The sequence below is a fragment of the Echiichthys vipera genome, assembly GCF_963691815.1.
Source record: "Echiichthys vipera genome assembly, chromosome: 15".
Classification (NCBI taxonomy): Eukaryota; Metazoa; Chordata; class Actinopteri; order Perciformes; family Trachinidae; genus Echiichthys; species Echiichthys vipera.
The window spans coordinates 3,082,407-3,095,663 of NC_139840.1; the positions used below are offsets into that span (position 1 = coordinate 3,082,407).

Sequence of the window (13,257 nt, forward strand, 5' to 3'; positions counted from 1 at the left end):
GCTATGCAAGGGTTTACAAATGTTTCAGCAACGGTGAAGATCAAGGCAAGCGTCCTTTGGGCCGAGGACTAGCTGTACCTTTTCAACTAACACACATAGCAAGAAGAGCAGAGGGAGAAAACCATATGCAAATTGACATGTCAAGTTAAGCCCCTGGCGTTCTCTCAGTTTGCATTTTGTCTCTCATTTCGGCAAAGCACTGGAACTAGGATGTTTCCCCCAAACCTCCCTTCAGCCTGCGTGTTCTCGTCTCCTGCAACACAGAAATGGCTTTTCTTATCCTCTGATTTCACATCATGTGACGGTTCCTAAATGCCAGCTTTTTGCAGTAATCCTTTTGCATCCCTGCACCCGGGTTTAAATGGCACAAGTAAAAAGCATTCAGATTTAGCAAATCTGGCAGAAGGTAGAAAAAAACAAACACGTCTGATAGTAATCTTTAGTTATCAGGGTTAGCTTGACCTCTGTCCAGGGGCTCTCCGACATGTTGTTCCAGTGTTTGTCTCTCTGGCTCCCAGTCCTCCAAGAAGGCATAGTTTAGTTCGGGCATTGCTACTGTCAGCCCCAAAGAGCTGACCGACCCAGCCAAGGACCCGTGGCCTTCATAGGCATATGTTTGAAGTGAATCATACGGTGGGCCCCGTGTGTCAGAGTCTGCCTCGGCCACCTTCTGCTGGATGATCTGCTGAATGATGTCCTGACCATCTAGCAGAAGCGAAGGCGCCGACTGGCTGATCTCTCGAGGAACGCAGTCAATGACAAACCAGGTAGTTTCCGACTCTGGGCTGTAGTTCCTGCAATCCACCTCACGTGGTTTCCTCCTTCTTGCCACCATAATCCCCTCCTCTTCGTCCTCCGCCATGTCCTCCTCTATCTCGTCCTCCTCTCCATATGGGCTTAGCGTGTGGCCAAGGTAGCCGTGGAACTTCCTGCGAGGCTCAGAGGCTTTGGGATTTCGAAGTGCAGCAATGTCAAAGGCCTCTGTGTCTTCCTCCCCACCTCCCTCGTCGTCATAGGTTACCACGTTTTCTCTGACGTCCTCTTCAGAAAGAATCAGGGGCTCTTTGCTCGCTTTCTTATTTCGTAGCTGGGTGAATAGCATCACTATGGCTGGGGGGGGGGGGGGTGAGTAAGAGAGGTAAAAGGGAAAGAGACACACACAGAGATTAAGAGAAATAAACACAGTCTTTCGGTTTAAGAAACTATTAAGTGATTAAAAATCCACACATATTATAATACTTAAAATAACAGGTACTTAATCCGTGGCAACCCCCTGCGTTCTGTCAGTGTGGGAGCTGATGAATCAGCTTTTATGTTTAGTTACTACAAACTAATGAAATGGTACTTATTGACAAAGAATCCCATCCTCACAACAAGCATTGTTCCACACATTCATTCATTCATCTTCAACCGCTTGTCCCTGTCAGGGTCACGGGGGGGCTGGAGCTGATCCCAGCTGACATCGGGCGTGAGGCGGGGTCCACCCTGGACAGGACGCCAGTCTATCACAGGACACATAGAGACGAACAGAGACAGACAACCATTCACACCTACGGGTGATTTAGAGTCATCAATGAACCCAACACCTGCACGTCTTTGGACTGCGGGAGGAAACCGGAGAACCCGGAGAAAACCCACGCAGACACGGGGACAACATGCAAACTCCACACAGAAGGAAGAGTATACTCCACTGCATCAGTGATTTCATTTAGCAAATGTAGATGGATCAGATTACAAGTGTGTCACAGTCAAGTGATGACAGGCCAAAGGGGGGGAGAGAAAGAAAAGCCCAACACAACAACGACAGTATAATTATGTTTAAGAGCGGCACATAGGGGCTTTATCAGTGGTACTCCACTTCAGAGCATATTATATCGGTTGGGGAAATACTAGACAGTTGCACTAATATACTTACCTAATAATATGACAATACAGAGCAGTATAGCCACAAAAGCCCCAGTGCTGAGACCAGCTGAAGACAGGAAGGCCTGGGCCTGACAGACATTGTTGCTGTTGCGCCCCCTAGCGTTCCTCTGACACACACACACCCTGAGGGAGAGTGTAGCAGTGCTGCTGAGAGGAGGTTCCCCACCATCAGCGACCACCAGCACCAGGCTGAAGAAACCCTGGTCCCTGTCCTGGCTGAAGCCCTCACTCCGATGAGATATTATACTGGCAGTGTTGTCTGGGGACAGAGAAGACAGGGTGGAGGGAAAGGAAGGAAGAACGGAAAAAGGTTGAATGGAACACAGGAACAACAACCTCTGAATAGGAATCATCCTTTATTATCATGGATCAACCCCATAGACTGTATATAAGAGATGGACTTAGCTACAGCGACCTCACCCATTGGTTTGTGGACGTTTTTGGACGTGACCAAATTTGGACAAGGGGTGGAGCTGGGATGGAGTACGAAGCACCTGCACACCGCTGTCATATAAATGGTGCTGTGCTAAGCAGAACGCTACAGAAGGAAGCGTTTTTCAACAACTCACTGCAGTGACACAGATCCGGTTGCAAATCGCCAATTTTCCATAAATGACCAGCTAACAGCTTCAGGTTTGGGATCAGTATGTAGTGGCTGCTCTAGCTTCACTTTCCGAACCACTTCCCCAGACGTTTTCAAACACACACCAACGAGCAATTAACATGGTATTTGTGTAAATCTGGTGAGGCAAACATTCAAAGTAAGATGATGCCGAAAAAGGAGGAGCTCGTGACACATGTGGCAGCCCCTGTGTTGCTAGCATGCTGGGCTACTAGAGGAGCAAGGAGCGGCTATTTCATCAGAGTTTGAAATGGCTTTTTCATCTTCTGAAGAGAAACTGACCCAAACCCAAGCTACAGTAGAAGATCACGGTCAACGTATCATCTCGGTGGAGTCAAATGCCAACCTGATGAATGAACGCGTTTGTTTACTGGAGGTGAAGTGCACCATGTTTGCTGATAGCGATAGTAGGCTGGCAGCTGAGACAGCTAACTTAGAGGGTCTGAGCCAGAGGAGTAATATCAGGAGAATCTGCCAGAGTCTATTTAGGGGCCCCATCCGACAACTTCCTTTTCAGACATGCTCATGGAACTACGGGGTAGACAAGCACTACAAACGCCGCCCGAACTGGACCGTGCACATCGAGTTCTCATTGCCAAGCCACCTGCAGGGGGGAAGCCATGGGCGGTTATTATCCACTTCCACTGCTACCAATTGGTCGTCCAAAGGGCCAGCAAACAAAGAGGACTTATTTATTATTGTTATTTTATTGTTATTATTTATTCACAGATGAGCCTCCGTAGCGTATTGAGGCATTCCTGAAATGAGCTACGTAATAACTTGCTCAGCATCACTGCCAGCCTGCGTCACTAACAGCGCGTAGGACAGGAAACCGGTGCATGAAGATACACAACTTCTTTCACTTCCAAAAGACAAATCTGAGTTAGAACACTGTTAAAATAGGCCGGTGTGACCTGCTGCAACCGCCGCCATCTTTGCACCGCTGTCAAATGAGACGAGAGACGGAGAAGGTAAAAGCCAAAATTACATAGCGCCATCTCAACCAATTTGAATCTTCACACATTTTGATCAATTTTGTCTCTGTCTCAAGATGCTTTGTTACATCCCTAGCTTAGATTTCAGCACCAACCAGAAATTAGAGCCAAACTGCACACACAGCGCAAAGTATGGGAAACACTGATACATCATACAGAACACAATAATACACACAATACTTAAACAATCACTAAAATTCTAAGATTCATATGCAAATGAAGCTGAGTAATTGCAAAGGGTTACTCATATTGGACGTCCATACACCCACGTAAAATATCTCCATGATGACTGCTTATATAATCAGTCACAGACGGTCCAGTGTACACAGCAAAGCAAAGAGGACAAACAGCTTTAGACATAAACACACCTGCTGCAGGTAGCTACATGAGCAGTGCTGCTGGAAAAGAAGTTACATGACATCTGCACTTCCCCAGGCTCTCAGACTTCCCTCCCCTGTCCCATTCCCTTGACTCACATCAAGCCAGTGACCCCTTTTCTTGGCATTCCCATCAACTGGGCTGCACAACTGCAGTCACACTGAACGGTTACAGGACGGTGATGATCAACACAATAAGTCTACCCAGGGTTTCCCAATCTAGCTACGAGTGTTTATACAGTAAACAGGAAAAACTTGTTTCATTTATAATATCACTGCTCCATCGAGGGCACGAGTACGTCTGAATATGATTACATTTTTAGTATGATGTTGACATGGGGATTAAATAGCTGGATGAATGCACTCCCTGCATCCAGGCACTAAAAGCAAGTCAAAGAAAAACTGGAAACAAAGGTATTTGCGTGGGTTTTTATTGTGTGATTTAAAAATAATGCAATGACTGCTAGTGATGTCCAAATGAGGCTGTATGACAGAGTCCACCAGATGGTGCTTTCTGATCAACAAAGGGCTCAGAAAATTGAGGAAATGTTGGACAAACTAATGTCTGCCCTGAGAATATGTGTGTGCATGTGTGATGAAACATGAGGTGACATAATATGAGTCCAGTCTTCCACAGCAGGGTGGTAGCCTTCATTTTAGAAATGCAGAATCAGAAAACCTTTAATGTCCCGCAGACGGGGAAATTCTTTTGTCACAGCAGCGACAGAATATTACAAAATAAGGTAAAAAATGGCAAAAAATAAGCAATAAAGTTACATTTAAAAAGGGAAGAAATAGAAATAGACATATGTACATATTCACATGATATAGTGCAGTTGTTCTTGTTTTGTTTGTTTTGTAATAATGTAATATGTAGTGAATAAATATGAGTAAATGTGACCAAATAGTGCAAAAACAGAAGTGACCATAGCACAGGCACATTGCACAGTGCAGGGTACAGGATGAGGTCAATAGTCTATTGGGAGCAGTGCTGATTGTAAAGTCTGACAGCAGCAGGAAGGAAGGACCTGCGGTACCTCTCCTTCTCACACTTAGGGTGCATCAGTCTGTTGCTAAAGGAGCTGCGGTACCTCTCCTTCGCACACTTGGGTGTATCAGTGTATTTTTGGGATTTGTTGTTTGTTATCATATGATTACTGCCCAACACGTGTACATGTGTTCTGGTTATCGAGACAATGATAGTTAAGAAAAACCAATGGAGGCCGGGGCTGAGAGGAATAGAAGCTAAACTGACAGAGATACAGATGTTGAATATCTATAAGGAATGTATCTCTGTAGGTCCAAACGGCCCTGGGCAGCTCTGAGTGATGATATTTGCATGTTTCTCTCTATCTGTGGATTCATTTGTGTGGATTTTGTAATGTGTTCAGGGTATGCCCATGGGACTGAAGTATATCTTCATTTACATACTGTGTTTCCTGTTGACATGCATGGAGCCTCTGGGTGTGCACACACACATGCAAACACACATACACCGGCAAAGTTGCTATGGTCACCTGCGGAGGGAGGTAGACAGAAGAAACACTGCAGGAAAAGTGGAATTTGCTGCGGTTTTCGTCACTGTATATTGCCGTGAAAAAATCCCAGCCAAGTTTCAGGTGGGGTGCGGACATTCATTGAGAAATGTCCGACAGGCAGAGATCCGTTCTGCTGAGAGTGTGTCAGCTACAGACCCGGAGCACAAGCCCCTCACTTGAAAAAAAAACCTTTTGCGCCACTTCCGTCAAGCAAGGGGACAGAAATTCAGAGTACGGACCAGGAGCACGGTACACTATAACAAATATAATTGGCTGCACAGTTTTCCAGGTTGAATGTGAAAGACTAAGAACAAGACTTTCAAATGAATTATAATTTAGTTTAGGTTTAGGGTTTATTAATAGGCCTGAGTCATAAATAGCTGCAACGCCTCCTCCTCGACCACTGCCTCCAGGAACATGAGTATTAATCCGGCTGTTAAGTCTGACGTGACACCCTTTCAAAATAAGACTTCCAGATCCAAATGCTCCGTTGAAACAAAACAGACAACAACGGCCTAACGTGAACAATTACGATCACCTCTTTTGTCAGTTAAACTCCTTTTTCATCCATAAGAAAAAGGTAAAATGACAATTACGTTGCTTTTTTAAAAACTCAGATCTGTTCAAACAAGGGGGAACACGGCACTGCGTTGTGGAAGAAATACAGGGCTTCGACCTGCTTGGACCCGGAAATCATATTTTGAAAGGGCGTTTCGTCACGACTTAACAGCCGAATATGACTGGGAGGAGTCATTTAGGCTAACATATTCTTCATGACACAGCCATGTTTCGGTCGGACAGAGTAAATCAATATGGTTATCTGATATCAGATCGTTTACTAATACATCTTTAGACGACAGAGATCTGATGTTTAAAAGTCCACATTTTATTTTCTGATATTGTTGCATAGTCGCAGATTTTGCGTTGGTTTGTATCAAGTTTTTCTGTATAGCTCCTCTTCTGTTCATTTTTTAATTGTTTAACTGACACGTCTACTTGCTGCTCTCTGTTCAACAACCCACTGTAGCCGTCTCGCTCTGTTCCCTCGGAAACTCTGTTTAGTTTTCTTTACTTGGCGCAGGTCATCTTGTTGCTTCCTCCACTTCCGCGCCATTGATTCGTTAATGTGAAAACTCTCTCGCTGGGGAGAAGGTGCAAGAAAAGAAACTGAATTAGTAAACAAAAAATAATTGCCAGGGAGCGGAGGAGGGGTCTGCTGTCAACAGCACTATCGATTCTCGAGGAGGTCTGGAGGGAGGAGGTGAGGAAGAGAAAGTAGATACACCGAGTTTAATGACAGGAAACCACTGTGAAGAAAAGAGGAGATGGGAGTGGGAAGTTAGAGAGGGAGAGAAAAGGATGTGATACAACCTTTGTATCTTGCATCTTGGCAGGTTTTAATATCCTGGAATGAGAGATGAAATGATAGAGGAAGAAACAGGCATGAGCACGAAGAGGATAGTGTGTGAAGCAGAGGAGAAACAGACTGCATTCACACCAAATCATGGATTGTGGTGAAAACGCCAGTCCTTCCATTGATTTGAATGCTGGTACAGTGTTGCCAGAGCTGGTTTGGGTCGCATTGTGAAAGGAAAAACAGGCTCAGGCGGGTGGACAGAACTTGTACTGGTTTTTAATTTACAATATAAAAAAAAGAACGTCAGAAAATCCGCATAACATCTCTCTGCACGCCCGCCCACCTGCAGTGTACTCAACACTGCACCAGTAGGTCCAGATTTTTGCGGATGGCAGCTTCTGATGAGAGTGTCGTGTATTCTGTGATTAGCATCGTCAGGGGTTTGCTTCATGCAGTCATATCAGAAAGACTGATGGCACATACTAACAACACACGGTCAGATTAGGTTTCCAAGTTCCACTTATCTATGTATGAGACAGCTCATCCAAACTGTTCATTATTCAGATTCAGCTGTGCTCCTACCGACAGCCTGTTCTGCATTTAAAGAGTAGATATATCAGATAAGCTACACGCACACACACACACACACACACACACACACACACACACACACACACACACACACACACATACACACACACACACAAACTCACAACTATCTGGAGTCTGAATCATTATTAATTAATCAAATATGGGATTATTACAGACAATGTATTAAAGTTGTATTCCCCGTATTCACTATGACGTCTACAGACGTCCATCAGGACACGCAGATGAACAAACTCAACAAACTCTGTTTCCTGAGTTCATCATAAAGGTTTGAATCTAAAAAGTAATGAAAATATGGAACTTTTGTCATTGTTTTAAAATGAACCAATATGAAAATGACACAATAATGTTGGTGCAGAAGACTGGAATCTTACAGGGAGCCTAACTCTTCGAAAGGCTACTAGAATACTAGAATATAAAGAATACAGATGCTGAGGCGGCCTGTGGCTGAGTGGTTAGAGCAGTCGCCCCATGTAAAGAGGCTGAAGGTCCGCGAAGCAGCAGCCGCCGATTCCACTTCGCCCTGCGGCCCTTTGCTGCATTGTACTAAGGAGCTGGCAGGGTTTAAAGTCTGTCCTACTGAATCAGGTATTTGCGTTCACACATAGTTCCCAGTTAATGTCTAGATCATTTCAGGTTTGCAGTGCATGTGTGAGAGGGTCCAGAGGAGAACTTTTAAGTGAAAGTGAAGTAAAAATATTTATATTATAGACTGTGGGATATTTTCTCAGATGCACAACTTTCAGAAGGAATGCAGCTTTCCAGCCAGACTTTATGTTTCTGTGGAACCATAAGTAAACATCACCAGGCGCCTGTGGCATTTGGCCCATAGGCTGCTGTCCAACCTCCCTAGCTAGATCGTGTCATTGTGTCTCATTACTGAAAGTGCTGTCAACTCTACTCAGTCCTGCATCCATCTCAGGCAACACCAGGAGAGATGAGGGAATCATTAGAAGATGGAAAATAACACCGGGTGCTACCTGTTCCATCAAAAGCGAGAGACAAGACTCTCTGGTAATGATGTCGGCAGAATGTGGTACACAGGGAAAAACCACACACACCCCAACTCCTGTATGTTTCCATTTCTGACAGCAGCAACTCCATACTTCATTATGTTCCAACCTTTACATCATGGGTGTCAAAGTGATCCAGTAAAGGGCCGTGTGGCTGCAGGTTTTCACTCCAACCAAGCAAGAACACACCTGACTGGACTTACTCAATCACCTGAACTGTCTTCACACAGTAGATTTGTTGGACCAGGTGTGTTTTTGATTGGTTGGAATGAAAACCTGCAGCCACACGGCCCTTTACTGGATCACTTTGACACCCATGCTTTACATTAAAGAGTAAGTCCGGCCAAAATGGACTCCATGGTCTTTTTCAGCATGGAAATACATCAAATAACCCCTTGAAGAATGAATAATCAATGAGTGAAGTATCATAATCATGTGTTAGCGTGTGTATTAGTAGTGATTAGTGAGAGTGTGATAATAAGACGCAACAAGTATAATCATTTAAGAGTGTGATGGTGTGTGCCTCTGCTATTATTTAACCAGGCCCTTCTGCAAAACACCAGCACACGAACCTGGCGGACACTCAAGGTCACAAGACGATGAAATAGCCAGCTTGCACAAACGCACCTAGCAACTAGTTGAGATTAGAGTAGTGCCTTTCGCAAAACAACACCATATAAGGAGTCAGGGTACGAGGGAGGATGAGGGTGTGTGCTTTTTCACAGATAAAGAAGAAAGTCCTGCGAAACAGATGATACCTCGACGCGCGGGGGTGGAAGAAGGAGGAACCAACGGCTGTTTTTGAAATACCAAAATATACCCCAAAAGCCACTGCAGTGGAGTGGGGAGTGTGCGCAAACAAGAAACGCGATAATAATTTGAGAACGCTGTTTACATGTGTGAATAATCGGGGAACTGAAGGAGTTCTCTAGTTCTTTTAACCCCGGTATGAGAACTCCGATTTTACCTGGGGTACGGTGTTTAAGAAACCGGAGTACGGCCGTAACCCGACTATAATCAGGTTTTTAAACTGCAACCGTGCTGCAAATGTGACATTTTTTATTTTGTGGATATTGTTTTGTGAGTATACTTCCGTGTGACACCTAAAAAACATTTTCCTGCCTTGGCTGGACAATAGAGTTTGTTCTATCCTTGTTCTGATTTGAGGAGATGGTGTTGGTCATACAGAAACTCTCCTCTAAGGTACGCAGTGTGCCGATCCCGGGAGCAAACGTGATGACCGCACTGCTATCCTGGAGAGTCGATTCATGTCATGCTGGTAAAAAGGACAACATTACAAGCATGAAGATGTCATCGTGTGCAGATGTACACGCGATGCAAATGTTCATTTCATTTGTCTGAATGAGACTGTTGCTGTGTGTCATGGCTGAGTCTGGTATTCCCCAAGAAGTGCACAATCCCCTTTCCAATCCCAATTCCCAAATCACCTTCACTTAGCCCAAATGCCACCTCCACACTGACCCAAACAGAATCACCTGAGCCCAATCCCCAATCACATCCAACACGGTCCCTATCCCCTGAGTGCTAATTGCACCCAAACGGAATCACCTGAGCTCAATCCCCAATCACACCCAACACGGTCCCTATATCCTGAGTACTAATTGCACCACGCCCCCTCAGACAGACTTTTAAGCAGCTGATCACAAGCCCCAGATGTCTGGTCTCGTTGATTGTTCACAAACTCCTGAACTGACTCAGACAACCCCAGCGATCCCGTGTATTTCCCCAGAGCCTTGATTCCTTTCCCTTGCGTTCAAACTCCTGGCCTCAGTGCTTTTCCTCCGTTCCGGTTCGTACCAACAAGTGACTGTGTTTTGCTATTTTTGAGTTGCCCACCTTTTTTTGCACGCGTGGCGTGTGTTGTTTTGGTTTGCCTCGTTACACAGTATCCCCTCTTGGAACAGAGTATTATGGTTTTGTTTCCCACGCACGGCGTGCGGTGCTTTAGTTATCCCTGTTGATTCCCCGTTCTCAATAAATGTTTACTGAGCAATGCAAGTACTGAGTCTGAGTCCATGACACTGTGTTTTCGGAGTTGGTATTCAGCTGCAGTTATGGAGCTTCTGTGTAGAAACTGGTGACAGCTGCTAGTTTAATGAAGTCTTATTTCACAGTTAACACAAGAGGCGGAACGATGGCTGTCAAAAGAAGCAGTTTGTGATCTACATATATATATATATAGTACCTATTTATACTGCGACAATGTGTTTGTACATCTGATATCCAGTCCGTGTTAATTGCCACATGACAGAACACATGCATTTTTAATCCATCTGTTAATGCTTGAAGAATGTGATTCCTCTGTGTATTGGCCCGCACCATCTGTACAACAGTCGTACATGGACATACATTTATAAAACCACAATATTTGTACTCATATTTAACAAAGGGTGTGCGCACTAGAGTCTTACCTCCATTGTCCTTCACAGTAAAGTTTGGATTGGCTGGAAGCTCGGCAGGCACATAGAATGAAAACCTCCCATTTGCAAAGTTGTCCAGATCTGCTGCACGGATGGTCTGAATCACCTGGTGGAGAAACGCAGAAGAGATGTGAAAGAATAAATAAAAACAAAGGCAACGGAGAATACAAGAGATGCAGGGAAGAGAGAAAGGAAGAAATGGAGTGAGGGAAACAAAGCCATCAAGATTATAAAGACGCAAAGAGGCAGAGAATGAAGCATTTGCTTTAATTCTTCAGTGCACACAGTCGGATAATAATCACATGATAATCGATTGTGGTGTTCACAAAGGAGGCGCCACGCAGCAGAGCGCACACACACACACACACACACACACACACACACACACACACACACACACACACACACACACACACACACACACACACACACACAGCGCAGATTAGAAAACAGCAGGGAAGCAAAATCACTTGTTGACCGGTGCAGAGGAATTCAGTGACTGGATAAATAGGGCAAAACTTGGAGCAGTGGCTCGTCATTAGTGGCTGGTCCCACGGTTCACATGAACTCAACCAGAGGAGGACGAATAAAGATACGTTGACCTGGATTTAGGTTGAGCTGAGAAAAATCTCGAAGGAGCGGCTTGTCACTAAGGGAGCTTTCACACCAGCCTTATTTAGTTCAGTTGAATCCAGCTTGAGTGCGTTCCCTCATTTGTGCAGGTGGGAATGCAACGATCGAAAGAAAAAGGACATTTATATGCAGTGGCCAAAAATACAAAGCAAACTGGTGTGTGGCTGTGGCCCCAGCTCGTCCTCACCGCATGTCAGAGATGCAAGGGACTGGAACATATTCCACCTTAAGCAATATGCACAGGACTAGACAGGGGACATTAGTGTAGCTGTTGTTATACCTCTTCTGTTTCGAACCCACTTCCCAGAAGTAGGAGAAATCCAGCAGCAGCTTGGCAGGGCCCCAGACATATTAAGATTTAGGAGGTGTGCACGCTCACTGCACATAAACGCATCAGGGCATGGAGCCCCAGTGGGTTTTATGTGGAGTGAGCACTGTGCCGGCGTTCGGACAATTTATGCTACCTTGTTGGAAAATGCTACCATGTTTGTTTTTGTGTGTGTTGTGTTTCCATCGGTATTACGACGTCTTTATTTTTGTTTACAGGTACACACAGGGGTAGGTGTACTGTAAGACTATTTTGATAGTATTTTGATTGATGCTCCCACTATAAAAGATACACATTAGCCCTGCAAGTAGTCACTATGTCACCAAACTTGCAGCCCCCACCCTTTTTTGGTGGATGAGCAAATGTCACCGCAGCATTGCGTCACCCCAGACCTGATCGGTAAAAGAAGCACTGCTGCATTGACCTCTACGGGTTGAAAGGTATACTGTGTTATCTTGAACACGCAGCATCACAGCTGGGTGTGGTTAGGTCAGGTCTGTTGTACACCTCGGGTCAATCCAAGCTCCTCTCTGAAACCTTCTGGACACTGAAGAGCATCACAAGCTCAATGAGGCTGAACTCCGCACCAGTCCAAGGAAGCGGGTCCATTCAACAACTGGAACTAACGTGTCTCGTCCCGTTCTTCGTATAAATGAACGGGGAGTAAAATACGTTCTGACAGCTCGTTCCACAGCATGTTGAAGAAACACAATAGTTGACTTTTGGTTTCACGTGGGTTCCTGCTGGGTGGAAGTCCAGCGTTGGTTTTGACCCATCCATGCTGTTTGTTTTTCTATGGAACTAAAACCCATTCAGTTCATCTCACATAGCCGTGCCCACATTCATCTCATCTCATCTCATCTTCAGCCTCTTATCCGGGGTCGGGTCGCGGGGGCAGCAGCTTTAGCAGGGGACCCCAAACTTCCCTTTCCCGGGCCACATTAACCAGCTCTAACTGGGGGATCCTGAGGTGTTCCCAGGCCAGTGTGGAGATCTAATCTCTCCACCTGGTCCTGGGTCTTCCCCGAGGCCTCCTCCCAGCTGGACGTGCCTGGAACACCTCCCTAGGGAGGCGCCCAGGGTTCATCCTTACCAGATGGTCCTGAACCACCTCAACTGGCTCCTTTCAACGCAAAGGAGCAGCGGCTCTACTCCGAGTTCCTCACGGATGACTGAACTTCTCCCCCTCTCGCCCACATTCATTAAATACAATGAAAATATAAATATTCTAAACGGGAAGCGTCTGCTCCGTGCAGCAGCAGAGACTGCACACTTATGCACAAGGAACGGCAGCATAATGGCAGCGTAACTTCCCTGATTATTTGCTTAAAGTTGAATGCTGTTTCTTTTAGTTCTTTTTCTATTTTAAAGATTATTTTTTTGGCAGTTTTCCAAGCTTTTATTATAGAGGACAGAAA

General features: G+C 45.2%; 1 protein-coding gene across 1 annotated transcript in view; it reads right to left on the reverse strand.

Annotated features, from left to right (window-relative positions):
- Positions 1–439: 439 nt before the first annotated feature.
- Positions 440–13,257, reverse strand: part of LOC310957833 (cadherin-18-like) — a gene marked incomplete at both ends in the record, with an annotated part of 80,917 nt that continues 68,099 nt past the window's right edge. Inside the window, 3 exons of the mRNA XM_083928567.1 lie at positions 440–1,110; positions 1,916–2,185; positions 10,870–10,984. Coding sequence (XP_083784693.1) covers positions 440–1,110; positions 1,916–2,185; positions 10,870–10,984 — 1,056 coding nt within the window. The remainder of the gene's footprint in view (positions 1,111–1,915; positions 2,186–10,869; positions 10,985–13,257) is intronic.